General features: G+C 49.4%; 2 protein-coding genes across 2 annotated transcripts in view; one reads left to right on the top strand and one right to left on the bottom strand.

Moving 5' to 3' along the window:
• The first annotated feature begins 1,553 nt into the window (after nucleotides 1-1,553).
• Nucleotides 1,554-11,170, top strand: MUC20 (mucin 20, cell surface associated). The gene is made up of 3 exons (XM_075557164.1): nucleotides 1,554-2,580; nucleotides 3,801-3,892; nucleotides 11,159-11,170. Exons 1-3 carry the CDS (start codon nucleotides 1,554-1,556, stop codon nucleotides 11,168-11,170), a joined length of 1,131 nt encoding a protein of 376 aa, XP_075413279.1.
• Nucleotides 11,171-17,712: 6,542 nt separating this feature from the next.
• MUC4 (mucin 4, cell surface associated) overlaps nucleotides 17,713-24,558 on the bottom strand; it is a 64,340-nt gene continuing 57,494 nt past the window's right edge. The window contains exons 21-24 of the mRNA XM_075557162.1: nucleotides 24,026-24,090; nucleotides 23,717-23,940; nucleotides 18,603-18,765; nucleotides 17,713-17,908 (exon numbers count right to left, since the gene is read on the bottom strand). Of these exons, the coding sequence (XP_075413277.1) occupies nucleotides 17,713-17,908; nucleotides 18,603-18,765; nucleotides 23,717-23,940; nucleotides 24,026-24,090 (648 nt within the window). The remainder of the gene's footprint in view (nucleotides 17,909-18,602; nucleotides 18,766-23,716; nucleotides 23,941-24,025; nucleotides 24,091-24,558) is intronic.

Here is a 24,558-nt window from a genome sequence, read left to right as displayed (position 1 = left end):
GTAGAATAAGGGCTTGGAGGGGTGGCGGTGTAAAGAGGAGCTGGTGTCACAGAGTTCAAGAAGGAAGAGAGTGTTTGGAAACGGATTGTGGTAGCAATTGTACAATACTGCTTGATGTGCTTGACCTACGGAGAGATGTGATATCTGTATTAGCTCCCAGTACAATGGCTCGGGGGTGGGGGGGGGTGGGGGGGTTGGAGATGGAGGGGTGGGAAGATGAAGATCCTGAGGTGTAGGAGGATTAAGTAACTCATCCCAGAGCCAGTACATGTACATGCGTGAGTACACACACACGCACACGCACACACACACACACACACACACAAACAAACAAACAAAAAAACCAGGCCATACTTCAGTCTGCAAGCACCTGCCATCTACCAGGTGTGGACACTTGACAGTTAACGTGCTTTTCACAACCTCGATGAAATACGTGCCTGGCTCCATGTGAGGAGGCAGGTGGTGTCAGTAGTTTGCAATCGGCAAGTTGAAAGAAAGGCCTGGCGAACTGCTTTCCGTAAGATTGCGGGCAAGCAAGCCTCATGTGGCAGTTCCAGCCTGTAACACACGGACTCACTGGAGTCGGGAACTGACTTGGCTGCCACCAACACCCACACCAGGCTTTACTTTTCAGGCGCGCGGAGGGCAGGCTTGCTCAGAGTCCCACGGGTAGTGAGGAGCAGAGAGGGGACTCAGGCAACCTTGAGTCCAAAGCCCACACCCTTTCCACTCTTGCATCATTCAGCTCAGGCCTGAAGCATCTAGAGTGCTGGGCTGTGGTGTCTGAGAAGACTGGTGGAATCCACATACCCCTAGCAGGGGTCCCTGAGAATCCCAGACTTGAAAGGACTGAGGAGGTTTCAGATAAGGAAAGACACCCTGGAGCTTCTGGAAAAGGAAGAAAACTTGACCGAGGTCAGTGGTTCAACTCCACAAGCCTCGGGGTGGGGCCTCAGCTCCCTCTAAAGACTGAGCGGCAGGCCTTTCTCATGACTTAAGGGCTTTCACTTTGCACCTAGCTCCCAGGCACACACTCTGCCCCAACGGCAGCTTGAGCCTCAGCTAGGATTCTAGGACAGGCCTGCCTCTAGGGGCTCCTCTGGGCTTCAGACACCACCAGCCAGGCCCCTATAAGTGGTCTTGATTCCGCCTCTCCCCGTCCTGGCTGAGAAAGATGGAAACGGGTGTCATAAAGCTTCCTTTCCCTGCCCTCCTCCCCGTGGTGCTCTGGGCATGAGGGCGAGAGCACATGTCCAGTTTGTCCTATGGGATTTGTGGCTCACAGTCAGTCCCACTCCGTGCAGCTGCCAGGCCCATTGGGGACAACAAACCACATGGAAATGTCTGCTGTGTCTGCAGAGGCGAGGACCATCTCAGAGGGAGCCTTCTGGAGCACAGATGTCACAGAGACTTCAGATCACGGTCCATGGGAAACTCAACCCCCAAGCCCTGAGATCTCTGCTGGGTCTTCTGCCCCAGATGCCTCCACTTCTGCAGCAGAAACCAGGGATACCAAGAACATTTCTCCCACAACAGTGACCCTGGCCCAACCCATGGTTGTCACCAGCCCCACGGAGACGTCAGCCACAGGTGGCAGCAGCGCAGTCATGGAAATGACCACAGCTGAGGCTGTTAGGGAAAGTGGTCACAAAGGAGCCATCGTTGATGTCCTTTGTACTGATGCCAGCTCTGAAGAGGTAAACGTGATCTCCATTGATGTCCCGACCTTGGCTGGCACCTCTGCAGAAACCGAGGCCCTGACCTTGGAGAGCAGTCCCTCCTCCGATCTCGCGCTTGGAACCATCACCATCCCACTAGCCAGGGAACCTGCGATCACTGCTCCAGCTCAGGCCTGGGTTTCCTACACCATCGCTGACATCGAGGTTACCAACTGCAGCGTTATAGAAATAGAGGCCACGGCCATGATTCCTGGCCTCTCCCACACAGATCGCAGCCCCACAAAAGGAGTAGAAGGCCCGTCCACCCTGGAGATACCAGCTCTGCCTGACTCCACGGAAGCACATTCACACATCGCTGAGACCACAACCTCTGTGAAGACCTTGCCAACAGCTGGCACCACAGAAGCAGGCATACCTGGCAGGCCAGTTCCGACCTCACCAACCAATAACAGCACAGAAAGAAAAACGGCAGCCAAAGCCTCTGCCTCCCATGGGACTTTGCTGACAGTTAGCACACACTCCTCGGAAGACACAGCAGTTTTCTCTGTTGAGACAACAAGCCACACTGCAGCCTCAGAATCAATGACCGTCTCTGCAGGGACTGCATCAGCTATGGGCAAAGGTACTACTTTGGCTACGGCCTCAGCTTCGGTCCATAGCCCTGTGGAAATAGCTACCATCAAGAACTCAACACCTGTAGAAACTTTCGGCACAGGGAGCACAACCCGAAGACCCCTCCCCACCAGCAGGGACCCTCTTCCTTCCGCCAACAGCAGCCGAGGAGCAAACCTCGCTTTAGCTAAGCCCTCAACCCCACCGGAGACCCTGAAGACATCCAGGACAACCAGAAGGGAGCCTCTGCCAGCTGCCTGGGCAAGGCTGACCACAAAGGCTCCTACAGGTAAGTGGCTCCCCCATGTGTGACCTTTGGGGATTGGAGGTTTGGGGTCTCCAGGATGTCTCCTTGCTTAAGAATGAGGGAGGAAGGAAAGCTCTGGGGCCCATTCATGATCTCTGAGGAGTTCTTGCCCAGATCGGTAATCAACAGAGGAGGGGTTGTGAATGGAAATGTGCTGGGCTGAGAGTCTGGTAAATGGCTTTGGACAAGTCCGTCTCCCTGTCCTCTCACCAAACCTACCCTGGCATTAGGTTGGTTTCTCCCTCTGAGGTTGAAAGGCGGTTGCTTTGGGGAAGCACTTTCCAGCTCTGGTCTTTTGTGAAGTCAATCACTGAGTAAGTACAGCACATCCGCCAAGGCTCCACATTTTAGTGGAAGCTGGATCCCCGATGGTCTGGAAATCTCTGGTCTTGTCACTGCCACCCAGAGGGGCAGCGTGTGGGCGTTTGACACGAGTTTCTGCTCTCAACGCAGCTCAGAGTCCAGGCAAGCGGGGCTCACAGCATGCACTTCATGGGGTTGGCTGGGCTCAGTTTGGGCAGGTAAAGCTGGATTTCTGAAACAATGGATACTTCTCAGTGAAGAAGTCCCTAGTCAGAAGCTGCTTGGTCTGACTGTCTCCTGGTGAGCCAGTAGCCATTTTAAAAACTGGTTCGCTGTGAATAGACATTTAAGTTCTTGCAGTCTTCTATTTTGCTAAACAGCCCTACACCAAACAGCGGATTTCTTCCAGGGACGCTATTATTGATGGGGTAAATCCTTGCAAAGGCAAGTGCCGCACCATCTCTAGTAATCCTTTAAAAGGAAGACACGACCCCAAGCAAACGCCTTAGGGCTCAAGAAAAGGAAGAAGCTTCTCACAGAGCTGCCCAGCCAGGAAGGGTGGGTTAGAAGACCTCTTCAGCCCCCACCAACTTAGAGCTGAAAAAATTCTGTCTGCTCAGTCTTCCTGGCTGGGTCCCTCCCTAACAGGTCCACCCAGAACCTGAGTGTATTCTAAATCCACTGCCATTTCTCACGCCGCACACGACCCCTTTTACTTCTCCAAACAGCGGTGGTGCCTTTTGCAGTGAGTCAACCTAAGCTCCCCTGGGAGCACCGACTCACCTGTGTCTGCACGTGCACACGGCTGTGCGGCAGGCAGCAGGGGCTGGTCGCGCAGGGCAAGGATGCTCCAACCGAGCCCACTGCCTTTTCATCATCCTGTTGTTCTCAATGGACAGGTGGAGACGGAGGCTTCCTCCTCCTGCGGCTGAGTGTGGTCTCCCCAGAAGATCTCACTGGCCCTAGGGGAGTAGCGAGACTGATGAAGCAGGTGAGTGGGTCTTCTCTGGGCCAAAGGAGAGCGACCGCAGGAGATGGTGTCCAGGGCACAGGAGGACTAAACTCAAGATGGGGAGAGTCTAGTTTTCTTTCTTTCTTTCTTTCTTTCTTTCTTTCTTTCTTTCTTTCTTTCTTTCTTTCGTTCGTTCGTTCGTTCGTTCGTTCGTTCGTTCGTTCTTTCTTTCTTTCTTTCTGTCTGTCTGTCTGTCTGTCTTTCTTTCTATTAGGGGCTCATACAAATCTTATCACAGTTCATACATACTTCAATTGTGTAAAGCACATTTGTACATTCATTTCCCTCATCATTCTCAAAACATTTGCTCTCTACTTAAGCCCCTGGCATCAGCTCCTCATCCCCCCCTCACCATTTTCCACTCCCTCATGAACCCTTGATAATTTATAAATTATTATTTTGTCATATCTTGCCCTGTCTGACGTCTCCCCTCACCCACTTTTCTGTTGTCCGTCCCCCAGGGAGGAGATCACATACAGATCCTTGTAATTGGTTCCTCTTTTCCAACCCATTCACCCTCTACCCTCCAGTATTGCCATTCACACCACTGGTCCTGAAGGGATCATTCACCCTAGATTCCCTGTGTTTCCAGTTCCTATCTGTACCAGTGTACATCCTCTTGTCTAGATTTGCAAGGTAGAATAGGGATCATGATGGGGGGCAAGGCCGAGGAAACATTTAGGAACTACTAGAGGAAAGTTGTATTTTTAATTGTTGCTACATCGCACCCTGACTGGCTCATCTCCTTCCCAAGACCCTTCTATAAGAGGGTGTCCAGTGATCTACAAATGGGCTTTGGGACCCCCTCTGTACTCCCCTCCTCACTCACTATGGTAAGATTTTTTGTTCTGATGATGCCTGATACCTGATCCCTTCGACACCTCGTGATCGTACCTGCTGATGTGCTTCTTCCATGTGGGCTTTGTTGCTTCTGAACCTTCAAGCCTTTAAGAGTCCAGATGCTATCTCTTTTGATAGCTGGGCACCATCAGCTTTCTTCACCACATTTGCTTATTCACCCTCTTTGTCTTCAGCAGTTGTGTTGGGAAGGTGAGCATCATAGAATACCAATTTAATAGAAGAAAATATTCTTGCATTGAGGGAGTACTTGAGCAGAGGCCCAATGTCCTTCTGTTACGTTAATACTAAATCTATAAATAGATGCACATAGATCTATTTCCCCATCCTAATATATAAACATTTACATATGTACATGCCTTTATCTAGACCTCTATAAATGCCCTCTGCCTCCCAGCTCTTTCCTCTATTTCCTTTGACTTTCCTCCTGTCCCACCATCATGTTCAGTCCCCACCAGGATTTCAGCAATTCCTCTTGGTTACATTACCCTTGATCATGACCTCCCACACCCTCCCAGACCTCCCACACCCTCCTCACCACCGATTTGGGTCACTTGTTCCCTGAGTCTAGTTTCTTATGGAATAGTAGGAGTGAAAACCAAGAGCTTTCTGCCTTGCTTTATTCCTGTTGGTCATTTATGAGTTCTTAGTTCTCCTCTGAATAGGCAGGGGAGGGGGGGCAACTCTAGAAATAAATAAACTTTGCCCAGCTCCCACCATCCACAGGTGCTAGAAAGTTCAGGTCTGCTGGGCCCTGAGGAGAAGGTCAATGATCCCCATGGGAAGATAGGCAGGCCTCTTGGCTGCCAGTGATTAAAGCCTGGTTGAGAGTCTTTAACATAGAAAGGGCCAGGCAGTGCCTGGGAGACCTTGATGTGCTGCTCCAGCCTCAGCGATGGCCGGATCTAGCAGCTCACACGTGACCATTTGGGGTTTCTTGTTTTTTCCTTCTCTGAGCTCCATTTTCCTCATTGACATTCTCTCCACTTGTAAGGAAAGGAGGCAGGGACAGCTGTAGAGTCCCAAGCTTTCTGCTTAGCAGCCTCAGCTGAGACAGCCACTTGCCTCTCCAAAGATCCACCCTGACTGGCAGCCCATCAGGACGGCTCGGGATGGGAAGGACGAGCCCCAGAAGAAACAGGGGTGCTGGGCAGAAACAACAACACCCCCCCCACCACCACCACTGCCCTTCCAAAATCAGATGCGTGCACTCCAGATAAAGACCAAAGTTAGCATCTGCAGAGCTTATCCATGCTGGGGGAAGTTGTCCTAAGCCCAGATGGTTGGAGGGGCTTGCCAGAGGCACAATTCCGGGGTCAGGGTTTGGGGGATGGTGTGACTCTGGGAGGTTGGAGTGGGTCGATGCAGTGTGGATTCCACTGGCCCAGCCCCTCTCCTGGCAGCTCCCTCGCTCTAGAAAGCAGGACAGGGATCATGATGTAGTGGGAAGCCTCTGTGCTCCGGGGCAGAGGGGCCTCTGCATGGAGTCTAACGTGGGCCTCTTGATCCTTCGGTGGTGTGCCCTGCCAACACCCCAACTTGCGTCTAGCACCGCTCACAGTCCCTGGATGCCATCGAGCGTCGGAGTGGTTCTGGTATGGTGTCACACAAGGGCCAACCTGACAGGGGCATATCTGGGGTGGCCTTTAGAGGAAGGCTGGAAGTGAGGTGGCTTCCCTTGGCAGATAGAAGAAGGATTATGAGTTGCAAGTAGGATCCTTGGTTGCAAGCCAAATGGGGACCATCCTGGTGGTCGTAAGGAAAAGAAAATGCATTGTAGGGACTCCCACAACGAAGACTTTCCAAAACTTAGGATAGGGGCTCTGGGGTAGCACAGTCCCTTCAGTGTCAAATCTCCCCCACCCACCCCCAATCATCAAAGCAGCCAGCAGGAGTCCCAGGGGGTCAGCCTTGCGAGTCCGAGTCCGACTTGAGCAGTGAGTTCTGGAGACGAGGAGGCGTTCAGGCAGCTGAGATTCAGGAACTTGACCTCAAGGTGCTGGGTGCCAGTTGTGTTAGGAGCCCTTGGGGTAGACTCAGGGGTCACAGAAACGATGACATTTGGGACCAGGTAGATCTGGCTGCGGATTCGAATGACTAGTTGTGTGACTATGGGCAAAGTACTCTGTAGTATCTCTTCCCTTGTCAAATAGAAGAACGGTTGCTTTACAAGGTTGTGGTAGGGGGCGCTGTGCACACAGGAAGCGGAGAGCACATTGTTGCCCTCCACCTGTGCTCACTCCCTCGGTCCCATGGTGCACTCCTGGGTCAGATGGGCTGGGGGTACCATCCACTCCTTCTGCCTTGCAGCTCCGCCATGAACTGCAGACCCACATGCTTTCCACTCAAATCTCTCTGCTGCGTGTCAGGAGGAGCTAAGGAACACCAGCGCCGGGAAGACTGCTGTCTCAGGCCCGCAGACTGCTAAGGCTCCCGCAGAGGCTCCAGCCACCACCATCTGGTCCAGCAGGATCCTGGCACACAAATCTGTGTGTGTGTGTGTGTGTGTGTGTGTGTGTAGGGGGGCTCCCTTGACCACAGAGGTGTCCTTGAACTTGATTTGGCAAGAGTGCTGTGATTCAGTAACAAAAGAACCCAATCCCCCATCTGTCACCTGTAGGATGCTTCCACGCTGCATTAAAATGACACTCAATTTGACCTAGAGGTTGTTCTTTTGTGGGAATTGTCTAGACTGGGAATTCTGCTCACTTTCATAGCTACCCTTCTCCTTTAGGTTCCCCCCCCCCCCGTTCTTGGTTTGAATCTTTGTTTGCTCCAATTTTGTTCTGTTGCTCCCAGTCAAGGCAGGCCTCGTTGCTCTGCCCCTTGGCACGCAGTGAGGTCAGACTGCAGAGCACACGGGCACAGCCCACAGATGGCACAACCTACTCAGGGCTGCAGACGCCAGCAGCAGGCTTGGGAGGCCCCATGACACTCTCACTTCTTATTTTGGGGGTATGATCTATCTATTTAATAGTTTTATTGGTGTATATTTCACACACCATACAATTTAGTAGTTCAGTCATATTAAGAATTGTGCTGTTATCACCATAATCAATTTTGTAGAACATTTTCTTCTTTTTTGTATGTATTGCTGTTAGTTCCCCATTTACCCCCAACCTCCCCGACCATGCCCCTAGGGAATTTTCAATCCAGTCACTGTCTCCATGGATTTACCTACTCTGGATTTCATATACCGAGAAACATCGGAAATAAACAAGCAACGTGACAACAACAATGGCGGACAGAACCCGAGAAAACCTAGAGTCATCCAGGGGCATCCGCTGTACTCCCATCCCGAGCACAGAGTGGGGAGAGCCAAAGCTGCAGTTAGTCCAAAAGGAGTCATGGACCCCGCGAGCCCCAGGACCCCGGGGCCAGAAGCATTGGAGGCTATTTGGCTAGTTCAGCGCATCCCTCTGCCAGGGACCCTAATAGGAGGTCCCAGATAGAGTGGAGAAAACAAAATCACAACATGACTGGGTTTTCTGGTTGGACAGAGTTTGGTGGAACCATGGACTATGGGTCTTAGTCACCCTTCGGACCTGGAACGGAGTTCACCTCCCATGGTTCCATTTTCAACCAAACCACAGACAGGTCTATGAAGTGAACAGTCACACTATGGAGCTACACTACGCACATCTTAGTGTCATTCCAGAGCAATTCCATCCCAGAGCATTCCAGATCAGCCATTCCAGGGCTAAGGGACCATCTCTGCCCCAGGACAGAGTTCCGAAGGAAGGAAGTTTTGGGAAAGGAGGAGGAATGGCCAGGGAGACACACGGGGAAAGAGGGATGGGTTACAGTCATTGTGAGGTTGCTGTCAGTATGTCAGCATAAGATAAAATGTGCACGATTGTTGAATGGAAAACTGACGGGTTTTGTAAGCTCTCACCCAATTCCAATAAAATGATTTTATTAAAAGATACAAAAAGAAAAGAAAGCAGAAAAGATGAAAAACTGAGACCACTTTGAAATGGGTGAAAAGGGAGCTCAAATGGTAAGAGGTTACATTTGAACCAACCTCCATCTGTCACTGTCAACTTTACAAGGCTCTCAGTCTGATAGCAGGCTAGTCACCTCCCTGGTCTGTGGTCAGAGGGGTTCACCAGAGGCTTAATCCACGTAGGGACCCTGTAAATGGAGTTTGAACTTCCATTCTCATCCATAGCCTTCGGCAAGCTGGGTGTTTAGCATTTACTCCCCATGTCTTTCCCGCCTCCAGATTTAGACTGTTATATTCAGTCCTTGGGCCACACAGGCTGCTGTGCTTCTTCCACATGCACTCACTTAGTTGATGCCTCATGGAGAAGTCTGCTTGTTTTCAGACAAGCCTTTAAGACCCCAGGCACTATTTGTTTCCGGTAGCCGGGCACCATCTGCTTTACCCACCACACTTTACTGCAGTGTCCAGGCCTCCAGTGATCTCTTCGTGAGGGTGAGTGTCTAGCAGGGCTATGACACTCTCACTTCTGACCTGCTGCCTCCAAATCTGAAGGGTCCCTCAATTCCCTCAGCCAACCAGTCCTAAACTCAGGTGCTCCCAATCTCCCTCACTTTCGACCTGCTGGCTCCCACTGCTCTCTAAGGTCAACTCACAGCCGGGGCTATGCTTCTGAGGACATCTTTATCATATGAAAAAGGATACAACTGAAGAGAGGCAGAAGGTGAGGTCTGGGACTCCTTCCAACTGAAGGATTCCCAATCCTAACAAGGGACGGCTGGCTATCCTTCCCTGAGCAGCTGTATTTTTCACCCACCTGAGCCTCATTACATAGGCATGGCTTCCCCACACCTGCTTTGCCAGGCAGGGCTGCGCTTAGTGGTACACAGGGTGGCTATGAGTTGGACCAACTCAACAGCACCTGACAACAGCCACCCTTCCCTGAGATTGGGCTGATGTCACCTGGTGGTCTTTCTGACTGGCCAGCTCCCCGGAGTCACATCATGTAATCGAGTAAAAATGGGGTCATGTTGCATTAGGGTGGGTCCTTCTAGGAAGGATCTCACTCATGTCTGGCTGTGTGACCTCTCGCAGAAAGACCATTTGATTTGTTACCTGAAGCCTCCAGTCCCTGGGTGGTTAACGGTTCAAGTGCTGGGATGCTAACCAAAAGGCGGGCAGTCTGGGGCCAAGAGGCATCTCGGAGGAAAAGTCTGGTGATCACTTTCTGAAAAGCCAGCATGGAAGCCCCTGTGGAGCACAGGTCTAGTGAGACCCGCCTGGGGCTGCCAGAGGCAACCAGCTGGAAGACAGCTGGTGAAATCTAAAGTCTTAAAACTGTGCATCCTTCTGACCCAGTCACTTCATTCCTAGAGTTTATTTTATTTGTTGTCTTTAATTATTATTAATCATTTCATTGGGGGGCTCTTACAAATCTTATGACAATCCATCATTCAGTTGTATTAAGCACACTTGTACATAGGTTGCCACCTACATTTCCAAAACACTTCCTTTCTACTTGAGTTCTTGGTATCAGCTTCTCTTTTTACCCCTTCCCACCTCGTGAATCCTTGATCAATTATGTAATATTGTTGTTATTTTGTGCCTTAAACTGTCTGTGTGTCCCTTCACCCACATTTCTTAGAATGAATTTATTTATTTTTAATCGTTTTATTATTTTAGAATTTATTTTAAGGAAAGAATTAATGAATAAAGTCATTGGTGCAAACACCCCTGAATAAATATATTTATCATAGAACTGTTAATGACAGCCAATTGAAGAAAAACACCAACTCAAAGAGAATTATCTAAAACATCCCAACATAGCAGATTGATGAAGTACAACCCGCTGCCATCGAGTTGACTAACTCAGAGTGACGTGAAGGACAGAGTAGGGTTTCCAAGACAGTAAATCTTTACCGGAGAGCAGTCTCATCTTTCCCTGTGAGTTGATTAAGTATAGAGTTATTTTATATAGCCTATTAAAGCATTGTTGCGAAGCATACTTATTATCAGGCAAAGAAGTTCATGAGTTATTGTATAGTTCTCCCTTTTTTTGGGTTAATTACAAACAAACAAAAACTCAAAATCACCCTTAACTTTATCTCCAGAACTTGCCTCCTGCACCTCTAGCCCAATCTGCTCTTACCTACAGGCTAAGATCCTAGCTGATACAAGGGTCTTCTGATAGAGCCTTAGTCAACTCTCTCAGCTCCCTGTCCTGCGACCCCATCATCTATATTCCGTGTTCCTTCCACAGAGGGGTTCTGGTCACACCGGAGTCAGTGTACATCCCAACTTCATCTTCTGGAATGTTCTCTTTCTCCCTGGTCTCTTCACCTGGAAAGCGATTCATTCTTAGAAGACCAGTTCAGACCACAACTCCTCAGGTCTGGTTCCTCAGTTTCCTGTGCAGGCGTAACCTTTTTCTGCTTCTGTTACAGTATGACATATGATCTGCCCTGCTATATGAGAGCTTATTGATTTGCAAGCACATAGGCTGCAGAACAAGCACTATTATTATTCATCTGTTTGCTACAGAACCCTAAAAGTGAGGGCTCTCTACTGCTTGCTGACTGTGAAGATGGGCTAGGTGAGCAGATAACCAGTCAGTACACTGAGCCCTGAAAAAGCAAAAAATGGCATTCAGCCTTATGAACCAAAGAAATGAAAAAGGTGGTCTGATGCTAATTAATTATCTAACTCAGGGTGCTCAATATGCTGATCGCGATCTATTAGTTGATCGCAGATGTAGTCTGGGTAGATTGCATTAAAAAAAATAGATGTAACCCTTTCATCAATCCCGTCACTTAATTGGTATACAGTGCAGCCAATCAGATGAAATCTTAGGTGTCAAACGCATGTGCAAACACCTGCGCTAAGTACAGCAAAACTGACAAGCTAAGTTATCGGCAATTTTTAGACCTTGTTTTTTTCTCTTAAATGTAAGAAAGGGTATTAAAATAAGTGGGGGAGCTGGACCACGTAAGAAGACAAAAATGTATCACTCTCATACGGAATAGGAGATTTTGACACTACAAGTCGACATTCAGCTAAAGTCCAGAGCGCATGAACAGTTCTGGAACTTACTCGCAGAGGGAAAGTGCCCAAATAAGAGAAGATGTGCTACCCCCTTGGCTGCATTTTTCGGCTCTACTTATTCATGTGAGTCAACCTTTTCCCACAGAAAGATCATTAAGTCCAAGTGCCGCTCCACCATGACTGGTGATCATTTGGAAGTGTGCTTGAGGCTGGCTGTCAGCAGCTACTGCCCAGACTATGCATCCCTGGTTCATTCCATTCAGTGCAAGTCATCAGAGTAAACTCAGGTCATGACAAAAAATGTACACAGTTAGTTGTGTTGTGTTGTGCAATATGGACTCATGCGGTTATGCAAGGTATATAAACATACATTGTATATATAAAGAATTCTCCTTGCATTTATGAATAAATGTAATAAATAGCAATAAATATATGTTTTGCATTTTTGTAGTTGGTTGATCATTTTGACTTGAGCATTTTATAAGTAGCTGAAAAAGTGGGAGCACCCCTGATCTAACTGTATTATAAACCAAGGAACAACACGAAACAAAACACCCCTCTGTCATCAAATATGTACCTAGCAACTCCTAGCAACCCCGAAGGACAGCGTGGAACTGCCTCCTGGGGTTTCCCAGGCTGCCAATCTCTGCAAAGGCGACTGCCACGTCTTTCCTCCTCCAAGCGGCTGGTGGATTCAAACTGCTGACCATTCATGGACGAGCATGTTAACCATTGATCCACTAGGTTTACTATAATTAGTCAGGGGTGCAGAATGATCATGATGTGGTTGTTATATAAACCCAATTTAAATGCCTTTGCACATTTCAGAATCAGTGGCATACTAGTTTCTTGAGTTGCCACAATCTCGAAAGGTTTATAATAACAGAAAATGTATTTTCTCAGAATTCTGGAAGCTGGAAGTCCCAAAGCACTCGCTCTGAGTCCTCTGGGGGAGACTCGCCAAGACCTCTTCCAGCTTCTGCTCCTCCCAGGCCTCCCCGCCCGGCGCAGCCCGACTTCAGTGTCTGCCTCTCTCTTCAACTTGTCTTTCTGTCTTTGTGTCGAGGGCTGTGCCTCTCCTCCCCAGAGAAGGACCGCAGTCATATATCTTTCATATAAGGACCCACCCTGATTCAATATGACCTCATTTTAACTTACTGTATGTATTTGTGGATAAGCCGGTTTTTCAGCACATTGTTTAAGGCCGTTTTTGTGGTAAAATTAGGTGCCTCGGCTGATATTCGGGTCAGCTTATACTCGAGTATATACATTTACATCTGCCAAGACCCAAATCAGGTCACATTCACAACAGGTTTCAGATTTCAACATCTCTTTTCAGACACAATTCAACCCATAACAAGTGGGTACTTTCAGCTTAATTACCTACATATAAGCAGATGCACAGGAGTTCTGGGGGTGGGGGAGGGGAGGGTACAGTGGTTACACATTGGGCTGCTAACCACGAGGCTAACAGTTCAAAACCACCAGGCGCTTTGTGGTAGAAAGACAAGGTTGTCCACGCCCGTAAAGAGTTATAGTCTTGGAAAGCTACAGGGTCAGTTCTACGCTGTCTTTTTCTTTTAAAACATTTTATTAGGGGCTCATACAACTCTTATCACAATCCATACATATACATACATCAATTGTATAAAACACATCCGCACATTCCCTGCCCCAATCATTCTCAAAGCATTTGCTCTCCACTTAAGCCCTTTGCATCAGGTCCTCTTTTTTTTTCCCCTCCCTTCCCGCTCCCCCCTCCCTCATGTGCCCTTGGTAATTTATACATTGTTATTTTGTCATATCTTGCCCTATCCAGAGTCTCCCTTCCCCTCCTTATCTGCCGTCCATCTCCCAGGGAGAAGGTCACATGTGGATCCTTGTAATCAGTTCCCCATTTCCAACCCACTCACCCTCCACTCTCCCAGCATCGCCTCTCACACCCTTGGTCCTGAAGGTATCATCCACCCTGGATTCCCTGTGCCTTCAGCCCCCATATGCACCAGTGTTCAACCTCTGCCCCATCCAGTCCTGCAAGGTAGAATTCGGATCATGGTAGTTGAGGGGAGGAAGGATCCAGGATCTGGGGGAAAGCTGTGTTCTTCAGCAGTACTACCTTGCACCCTGATTGACCCATCTCCTCTCCTAAACCCCTCTATGAGGGGATCTCCAGTGGCTGACACTTGGGCCTTGGGTCTCCACTCTGCACTTCCCCCTTCATTCAATATGGGGTATATATATATATACATATACACACACACACACACATATATATATCTTTTTTTTTTTTTGCATGATGCCTTATACCTGGTCCCTTGGGCACCTCATGATCGCACTGGCTGGTGTGCTTCTTCCATGTGGGCTTTTTTGCTTCTGAGCTAGATGGCCGCTTGTTCACCTTCAAGCCTTTAAGACCCCAGACACTATCTCTTTTGATAGCCGGGCACCATCAGCTTTCTTCGCCACATTTGCTTATGCACGCATTTGTCTTCAGCGATCCTATCATGGAGGTGTGCAGCCAATGATATGATTTTTTGTTCTTTGATGCCTGATAACTGATCCCTTCGGGATCACTCGATCACACAGGCTGGTGTATTCTTCCATGTGGGTCTTATAGGGGTTGCTGTGAGTCAGAATCGACTCGATGGGAGTGAGTTAAGGAGATGCACATGGGCCCACATGGCTGATTATTGTCATCACTGGGTGCCCAAGAGGTAGCAAAGGGTGGGCTAGACCACACAGAGGCATTTGGGAATGAAAGTACACAGCTATGCTTGTGAATAAGAGTGTCTTGTTTACAAGAGTGTTGCGTGTGCGAACGGCTAGACACGACCAACATTGAACAGAAGTAATGTCACCAAACCAGCAAGAACCGCAATTACTTAGAGAAAACCTGCCAGTTATGTAAGATTCTAGAAGCTTGTGCAGATGAGATGAAAATACCACATACTTCACAAAGACAAAGGTGGGTGTGGGCATAAGTCAGACAGCTTGTCTGCAGCCATCTGTGACTCAGCACAGACGATGGGAAGGCCACAATTCGAGGCCAGGAAGAGGACAACATATGGTGGGACTTTGACAGGAGGCTCTGCTGAGGCTTCTGCCGCATTCCTTGTGACAGGGCTTGGCCACCAGTGACCAGGAATGAACCCGTGGTGGGCCCCAAATTCCAGTGAGTGGGCATATTCTCTTGGCATTATCGAGTGCTTACATTGATAGATCATGACAACTATTATCCACTATTTGTATCCTGATCAGTAAGCTCTTTACTTTAGACCCATAGGCAGTTTCTGGAAGATTCCTCTGGACGCAGAGAAGGGTGGGCACCTCTGTCTAAGCAGACTGTCAGCCTGTCCCCTTCCACTCACCAATGTCCACTGAGGTGTCTCAGGAGCATGCCTTCGACTGGCGTTTGGGGTCTGTGATATGTTCTCTTTGTTCTGCCGAGCAAACCCAGGCCTGGCACCCTGAAGAGGGGCTGCTCAGTTCTTTATCCAGGTGGCAAAACGACCAAATCCAAAGCGTATGGAGCCAGGGGGTGAGCTGATGAGCACTGGGAACTGTGTCCTTGATGGAAGTGCACCATTCACAAGGAGGCAGCATCCTGCTCAGCCAGGGGTAATAGACTCCCCACCAACCTCCCTTCCTTTAGCGTGTACCACCTTCTCCTATACGCCCAATGCCTTCTATAAAGACACAGGCCACCCAGGGACCTTTGAGTCTCAGACAAACAATGATTTTGTTTTCAGTACAGGATGCCCCAGTTCACGGGCTTTGGGCATCTCCACTGCCTCTGACATGGGCTGTCTGTCAGACGCATTGTCCTCCCAGCCCCCTCCGCTGCTGAGTGGGAGGAGTACCTGGAAATGGATGAGAGGAGAAAGGACGAAGTCCACCTCTGATTTAAAGATGTGCAAAGGAGTGACCTCACTCACCACTTGCCACCTTGCCTTTTGTCCTTTCCCACATTCGGTGACACACTACCTATAAGGATCACATCTCGCACACAGCTTGAGCTAGACTCTTGCCAAGAGACCTCATTTGGTCAAGGATGAGACCGACACTAGTGTAACTTTGGGTTTGGTGCTATGAGACTGTCTTCCTTCCTGATCTCAGGTCACATTACAAAGTCACTTTGACCTTGGGTAGCCGGGGGCAACCCGGCCAGGTACTTCCTGCTTTACATTCTTTACACCCCCTACCCCACCCCCCTTTGTAATTGTCGGGCACTGCGGCCCCCTACCCACCTCTGCCAGGGTCATGGGCGCCCCATCCTTGCCACGTGAAAGCTGTGACTGTGGTTGACACTGACACCTGATTACACTTTGGGCCCCCGAGGGTGAAGCCACAGCTCTGTTCCTGGCTGTGTGGTTTCACCTGCAAGGAGAGGTCATTCCAGAGGTCATCCTCAGAGACTCGAATTCTCTGAGAACTTCACACCCCATCTCATCGACCAATCCACCAGAGCGAGCCTGGATATCCAGGTTTAAACCAGGCAGCATCCCTTTGTCTTGTGGCCACGTTGGACTGGGCCAAGGACTGACAACTGACTAAAGCTGACCCATCAGATGTTCTCCTTGGGACCAAGCCTGTTTCCTTGGTTACTCATAAAACAAAACCAACTAATTGTCATCGAGTCAATGCAGATTCATGGAGACCCTTGAGGACGGGGTCCTATGAGTTCCTAAGACTGACTCATTGACACCAATAGAAAGTCCAGTCTTTCTCCCTGGGAGCAGCTGCTGGTTTCAAACTGCTGACCTTGCAGGGAGCAGCCCCACTGGTAACCACGGCACCACCAGGCTCCACCTGTCTCCGCACGTAGCTGGCCCTGAGATGCTGAAGACATAGGGTCACTGTGAGTTGGCATTGACTTGAGGGTAGCGAGGGGTTTGGGTTGTTTTTGTCAGACACAGGAGCTGTGGTCCAGTTACGAAGAGATAAGAGCAATTATTCTGCGTCTTGCAAGAGAAGACGAGGAGGAAGCCAATCAAGTTTCTGGGAATAGGACGCGATCAGGTGGGGCTGTGAGACGGTAGGGTTGGGGAGAACCTAGAAGACTTTCCTGGAGGCCCCAGCAGGGCTGGAGAGAGTTTCAGGGATCCGGTACCCTAGATCTAAGGACTGGGGGAGTGGCATGCTTCTCAATTGGGTTCCTGGAGAGGGAGCTGCAATGGTTTGATCCATAGTCCAAGGAACACAGGCATGAACCTGAACAGGAAGAGGTAAACCATCGGTGTCCTTTGCCACCTGTTTGCTGTGTGTGTCAGAGATCAGCGAGGCTGGGAGAGCTCCTGGGGAAACAGACGGAATCCCCCACGCGGGGTTAGTTCCGCCTTCCTTTTCAGAGGCTCAGACTTGGGCCTGAGTTAGGGTGGGGGAACAATGTGATACCGAGGCTAGACTTCCCCATAGGAAGTCAGTGGAGGTCTGAGCAGGACTGGATCCAGTGCACCCTGTTCTGCACCACCTGCCCGACGCTTCCTCCCGGACCCTGTGCCTTCAGATGCTTGAGAGAAGGCGGCCCTGTCCCAAGTCCTTCTGCCACCAGAGGAAACACACGAATGGAATCTACAGCATTGGAGACCAAAAAGTCAGAGGGGCTTTATTGAAATAGACTTTAATTGGAAGTAAATCAGAGAATTTGGTGTGCCAAACTATTATTATTATTTTAAAACTTAGAGCCATCGCCCCATGTTAATTGTGGTGTGTATGGTCTGAGTGTGTGTGTGTGTGTGTGTGTCCTCCCTCGTGGGTCTGTGGCCAATCCATCCATTGATGTAGTTTGTCTTTGTGGTCCAATCTTTATTCCTACTATTGATCCTCCTTGAAGAATCTTGAATTGTCTTCTCCCTTTTCCGGTCTCCCAAAGGGAGGGAGCTGGGAAGCTGGTAGGTGAGGATGGCGCGGTCCTGCGGTATCATAGGCCCTTGGCGCCCTCATTTGGGGCAAGGCCTCAGCTCTCGGAGTCCAGTGGGTAGGAGTCCCGGGACGCCGAGCAGTTGCAGAAGCGCAGGACCACAAATGTCACGAGCCCCAGTAGCAGGAGGGCGCCCAGAGACCCAAAGAGGATCCCGAAGAAGGCGCCGAGTTTCAAGCTCAGGTGCTCACAGTGCTCGCCCCAGGGCGTGTAGATGGAGAAGGGCACACAGCTGGGGACAGATGGGGAAGGGGTGCGGTCAGAGGCCTCCAGGCAGGCCCTCAGCCTCCCCACTACCCCCACATCCTTCCTGGGGCGCAGAGGCCAGTAGGCTCACCCACCAGCCAGAGGCCGGAATCATTCCCCGTGGGCGTGCTGAAGGGAGGGCATTGGCCAAAAGAGCTTGAAACCGTGGGTGCGAATTCACCTGGAACCAGGTCCTTTAGCGCTGCCGTGGGCGTGGCCTAACCGCAGATGAATGTGAAACCTCGAGCCCACCCTGCCAAGGACCACGGAGCCAGGCCACGCCCTGGAATCCAGCCCGCCTTCGGATCCACCTGCCTGGCCAAATATGGCGCTGTATTGGGACCTGGTGGCCTGTTGAGTGAGCTTTGGACTGCTAACTAGACGGTCAGCAGTTCAAAACCACCAGTCACCCCTCAGAAGAAAAATGAAGCTATATGCTCCTGTCAACATTCACCCTGTACTTGTTTGCTTTTGAGCGGCAATGCAGTTCTCACTCACAGATCTTTCCTGTTGCTCCACTTTCTCTGACCTCTGTTTTCAATGACAAAGGGAACCGTCTTATTATTATTATTTTTTTTATGTACCACCAATTGCCATGATATTCCTGGACCCCTGCCTCATCTTTATCAGCTTAGATAACTCAGTACTGCCCTTGTGCCTCTTGTCCCTGCCCCACTCACCTGCAGCGGGGCCCTTCGGGCAGGTGTTGGCATTGACCTCCGTGCTCACAATAGTTCTCACTGCATGGGGACACGCAGGTGAAGCCTCGCTGGGGGCTGTAGACCAGGTGGTAGCCCTTGTAGCTATTGCATTGGAAGTGAGTTTCCAGTGTGCTCACGTTCACTGTAAGGCAGAACAGGGATGAAAGCCCGAACCGAAATCAATGAGGAAGCATTTGAAAGTGCACAAATACATCCGTCACTGTCATCGTGTCGATTCTGACCCATGGTGATCCTAGAGGACTGAGTAATACTGGCCCAGGGTTTTGAACTGCTTACACCGTGGGTAGCAACCCAGTGCTTAACCACTGTGCCACCAGGGCTCATAAATGCATATACACAGGATTGTCCCGATCAGTGTGGTGTGTGCAGGATAGCAACAGAGGAAAGGGGGTGGGGTGGGCTGGAGAGCCTTAATGCTGAACTGGGGGAGTCTTGGTAGAGGAGTTATAGCAACCAGTAAATACAATGGAATAGAAAATGCAGTGGTTACTTCGAAGCCAGTCAGACATAAGTGGAATTGAAACTCATTTGCTACCTAGCTGTGTGACTTTGGGGTAATTTTCTTAACGCTTTTCGTCTCTGCTTTCCTGTTTTTAACTCTGTAATCACACCACCTTGTCATGTGAATTCATGAGAGAACATAGCCAGGACACTCACTTTGCTGCCTGACATAGAGTAAGCACTCAGGAAACCATGCTGCTGCCATTACGCGCAGTCCTGTCGGCCTGACCCATAGCAACCCAGTGACAACAGAACAAACCCCTGCCTTGTCCTGCACTGTCCTCACCAGCCCGCTGTCACAGCCACGGTGTCCGTGTCAATCTATCCCTTTGAGAGCCTTCCCTTTTTTTTGGCTGACCCTCTACTTTCCTAAGCACGATGTTCTTTTTCAAGGGCTGGTCCCTTCGGTTGGCATGTCCACAGTAGGAGACAGGCCATCTTGCTATGTGACTAAGGCGCATGCTGCTTGAACTTCCTCCCAGACAGTTGCTCATTCTTATGGCAGCCCACGGTGGATTCAGTCCTCTTTACCAACACTGTCATTCAAGGGCATCGCTCTCTGTGGCCTGCCCTATCCATTGTGCACCTTTCAGATGCATATGATGTCATTGAACATACCAACTTGGGTCAGCCGCATCTTAGTCTTCAAAGGCACATCTTTGCTTTTCTAACACTTTAAACTTTAAATAGAGTTTATACCATTAGACAGTGAGTGACTAATGTTCGCTGTTTCTGTTTGTGGTTTATTTAGTAACTTCTAAGATGGCTCTAGACCAGTGGTTCTTAACCTTCTTAATGTCGAGGCCCTTATAATACAGTTCTTCATGTTGTGGGGACCCTGTATGTGGTTGTATCTGCATGTGAGCGGACCCGCCTAGAGACAGATAGTGGAGTAGTGTCTTGGTTCCTAAGATCACTGGAAATATGGTCTTAGGTGACCCCTGTAAAAGGGTCATTCGACCCCAAAGGGGTTGTGACCCACAGGTTGAGAACCCCTGCTTTAGAGGGCTCTTTTGCAGCAGATTTGCTCGACACAATCATACATCATTTGATTTTATTCCCCTGTTGCTGCTTCCATGGAGCTGATGGTGAATCCAAGTAAAATGGGATTCTTGACAACTTCTTTTCTCTGTTTCATTTGATCAGGATGCTGCTCTTGGTCAACTTCTGAGGACTTTTGCTTTCTTTATGGTGAGGTGTAATCCACACTGAAGCCTGTAGTCGATGACTTTCATCAGCAGGTCTTTCAAGTCCTTTCACTTCCTGTAAAAGCCAGATTGTGTCCTTTGCAACGCTGCTGAGAAGTCTTCCTCCAGTCCTGATGCAGCGTTCTCCTCCATGTGGTCCTTAGCTCCGTACACATACAGTTTGCATAAGTAAGGTGCAAGGGTGCAACTCTCTCCTTATTTTAAACCACAAAGTTTCTGTCACCAAGGCCATATTTTCCAACTCTGTATCCTTGTTTCCAACATTTGCATTCCAGCCACCAGTCCATATCTGTGCATCTTGAGGGCGTATCTGATCACTTTCAGCTGCAGATGTTGGTAGAAATCTTCCATTCCTTCACCTTTGGCTTTAGTGCTTGTTGTATAAATTTGAGTGATAACTATAGTTACCGGTCATCCTTGTAGGACTATGGACGCTATCGTATCACTGACAGCATTGCACTCCTTGAAATGTTCTTTTCGATGATGGTGAAGGCACCTTATTCTTGAAGTTGCCATTCCTGGCTTAGTAGACCATGTGCTTGTCTGGGTCAAGATGGCCAGCACCGGTCCGTTTCAGCTCACTGATGCCTAAAATAAGCAATCTTCTTGTGTTCTATTTAATGTTTTACAGCTACCAACAATTTTTTTTTTTTTACTGAGCAAAAGTTTATTTTCCACAGTTTAGCAGCAGGCGTGGGGGGAAGGGCTGGCCCTGGAGGAAAGGCCCTTGTGTCATTTCAGCTTCTGTACCTTGGTTCTTCGGTGACAGTCACGTGGTGTGTACCTTTCTCCTCTGTGCTTGCTTAATTCAGGTTCTGACCTCGTTCCTTGCAAAGGGCAGAGCAGAACTACTCCTTACGGTTTCCAAGACTAAATCTCTCTAGGTCTCATCTTTCTCCCAGGAAGCATCTGGTGGTTTTGAGCCGCCAACCTTGTGGTGAGCAGCCCAAGGCTTCTTCCACAGCATTACCATTGCTCCTTATAAGATTCCCCCTGAACGGCCATGGTCTTTCCAGACAGGCCTGTGAACAGCACGGGCTAAGAGGGTAGGAGGGTCTCTTTCTCTATTTCTGACCAAGCGCTACCAACAATTTTTAGATTCATGCTTCTGTGGTAAACAGTAACTGTTATCATAACACTATTCTTAAAACATGATCATGCACTATATTAAAGCAGCATCATAAAATATCAAGTAGAAATATATGTGGCTCATAGACTAGACAGCACTGAGAAGAATGGGAAGTCGGGAACACTTTATTCTTCTCATGTGGAACCTGTGCACACAGAACAAAGGTTTATTTTATTTTTTAGTGCAGGGTTTGAAAGCAGGTAAAGTGTGTGCCGTGGCTGTATCCTTTTACCATGTGTATTCAATCTTTGTGCCGAACAAGTAATCTTAGAAGGTGAACTACATGAGGATAACTGGGCATCCAGATTACAGGGAGGCTCCTGAATAACCTTGAGATGCCCACGACACAGCCTTGCTTGCTGAGAAATCAAGGAGGACTTAGCATCTGCTGATGAAAATCGAAGAATCCAATCTTTGGTATGGATTGCAACGCAACATAAAGAAAACCAAAATCCTTACAACAGGACCAATAAACAATATCACGATAAATGGCCAAGACTGAAGCTGTCAAGGATTTCATGTTGTTTTGCTCCTGAATCGGCGCTCATGAGAGCAGCATTCCAGACATGAAGAGGCGTATTGCACTGGGTAAATCTGCTAAACAAAACGTCTTAAAAGTGGTGAAGAAGAAGGACATCACTCTGGGGACTAAGGCGCACCTCACCCAAGGAATGGCATTTCCAATGGGCTCTTATGCACGTGAAAGTTGGACACTGAAGAAGGCAGACTATAGAAGAACCGATGTATTTAAATTAGGTTGTTGGTGAAGAATACTGAAAGTGCCGTGGACTGCCAGAAGGACAAACAGATCTGTCTGGTAAGAAGGACAGTCAGAATGCTCCTTAGAAGTGAGGACGGTGGGTACTTTGGACCTGTTGTCAGGAGAGACCCGTGCCTGGAGAAGGACGTCATGCTTGGTAAAGCAGAGGGTCAGCGAAAAAGAGAAAGACCCTCATGGAGATGGACTGGTACAGGGGCCGGAACAATGGTCCCCGAACAGCAACGTTTGTGAGGATGGTGCCGGAGCAGGCGTGTTTGGTCTTTATCCGTGAGAACCGCCACAACAACACGTGACATACCGTTGTTGGCTTTTTAAAGTACAAGGTAATATCCTCACAGTTTTTTCAGTACTGAGGAGGTGACCAAACACTCCGCAGGACTGATCCCTTTGTTATTACAAAGCAATGTGTGTGAAAGTGCCTGTGCGCATGAAAGGAAGCCCAGAGGGGAATGTACAAGATCGAGGTGACTGTGGGGATTGGGATTACATATGACTTTTACCCCCCTCTTCTTTTTGCTAATGTGTGTTTCTCAACGTTTCTGCAATAATCACACTGTGCTTGTGTAATCAACACGGTGGGTTTTTTGGTTTGTTTGTTTATTATCTTTAATAAGAGGCATAGGACTAGGGTGGTTATTTCTTCATTCCAGTACCTCCCCTCGTTACTCCACCTCTGTCTTCCCCAAGACACACACACATGAGTCCTAAAGGAATGTACATTGTTGTCCCCAGAAAGGAGAAGATTTCAGGCTCAATGTGGAGTCTAGAAGCTCTGGTTTAGCCCGGGAACAAAATAAAGGCAGCAACTTCTCTTGCTCTGTACTCTGCCCTGTTCTGGTCCCTATGTGTTAGGACCAACTTGAGGATAATGGGTTTGGTTTGGGTGTGGGGTGTCTTGGCAGGCTGGCCAGTTTATCTCGCTCCCACTTGGGGAGAACCAGGGACTGATGGAGCTAACAAAGGCTCTCCCGATGGGGATGTTGAGATCTGGATGGCAGAGGAGACCGGTTGAGGGTCACATTCTCGTAGTGAGACTTGGGTCAGGTGTCTAGTCTTCAACTTAACACCCTCTGCTTGGGGATGAGAGAGGCAGCAGGCACGGCCTTGTGCATGTTTTTGAAGTGCATTGGCATTTTAAGAAAACCACGAGCAATTTTGTGACAAGAAGAAAACATTAGCAGCGATCAGTGAGGAGGCCTAGGCCAGCACAGTCGCTTTAGGTAGCGGCCTCGTGTGGGTCCACCAAGTAACATTTTGTGCTCCTGCCCTGGGATCTAAAAAGCTGGTGGGAAAGAGGTTTCACATTGCTCCCAAAGGTTATTGACACCACTGCAAACCTGCAATGACCTTCCTACTTCTGTGTAGGCCTCACTAGATGGTCTTCCTGTCCTGGGTTTGTATGAGCTGAAGATCTGGTGTGCCATCTGGTTTGGTAAGCCCTGTGAGTACTCACCCTCCTTCAGGCTGCCCACGTCTCCTCTGGACACGGGGTAGAAGGCCACATTGTTCCTGGGCTCCCCAATCCTCCGCGGAGTCTGGGACAAGAAGGCCCCCACCACAGCGTCCACCAGCCAGTTGTTCAGGAAGTCGATGACAGGGCCCCCAGGCCGGTACTGGAACTCAGAGAGGACTCTCCAGTGGCGAAGGGTGCTTCCTGGGGTCGCGTTAGGGTACTTACTGCGCAGGAGGGGGACAGTGAGGGGTTAATGGCAAGGTAGATATGTGGCAGACCAGGGGTCCAGGCAGAGACCGGTCTACTTACACTGGCTCCACCATGCTGTTCCGGAAAAAGGCCCGCACGTCCAGGTTCCCCAGCCTGAATGCCACCTAGGTGGGAGAATGGCGAATGGAGATGAGGGGAATAGAGGGGTAGGTCATTCCCACCCCTCCTGAGACTCCCCCGCCACTTTTAGGCATGAATTCATCCTGTCATTTTCGTCTTTGAATGTGAGCCCAGGACCCGTCTCCGTTACCTCTATCTCCCTACACCCCAGCCTAGCCCAGGGACTGGTGCGGCTTCCTGCTTCAGAAATGAAGGGTTAAGTCCTTTCCCCGCACCGCTGCTGCCTCCAGTTACAAGTGAGAATCTGAAGCAAATGGCCCTGCCCTCCTACCCCATCTCAGGTCCATGACTCACCTCTTGCTCTTACCATGTTTCTTGAGCAGTCCTGATGGCACTGCTGAGCAAGGACTAGGCTGCTAACTGCAAGGTCAGTGGTTCAAGCCCCCCAGCTAGTTCTCATGAGAAAGAAGGCTGTCTGCCCCTGTACAGATTTACATCCGACGGAGGATGGC

This window comes from Tenrec ecaudatus, chromosome 8 (assembly GCF_050624435.1).
Source record: "Tenrec ecaudatus isolate mTenEca1 chromosome 8, mTenEca1.hap1, whole genome shotgun sequence".
Taxonomy (NCBI): Eukaryota; Metazoa; Chordata; class Mammalia; order Afrosoricida; family Tenrecidae; genus Tenrec; species Tenrec ecaudatus.
This window is presented reverse-complemented; position numbering and strand designations above follow the sequence as displayed.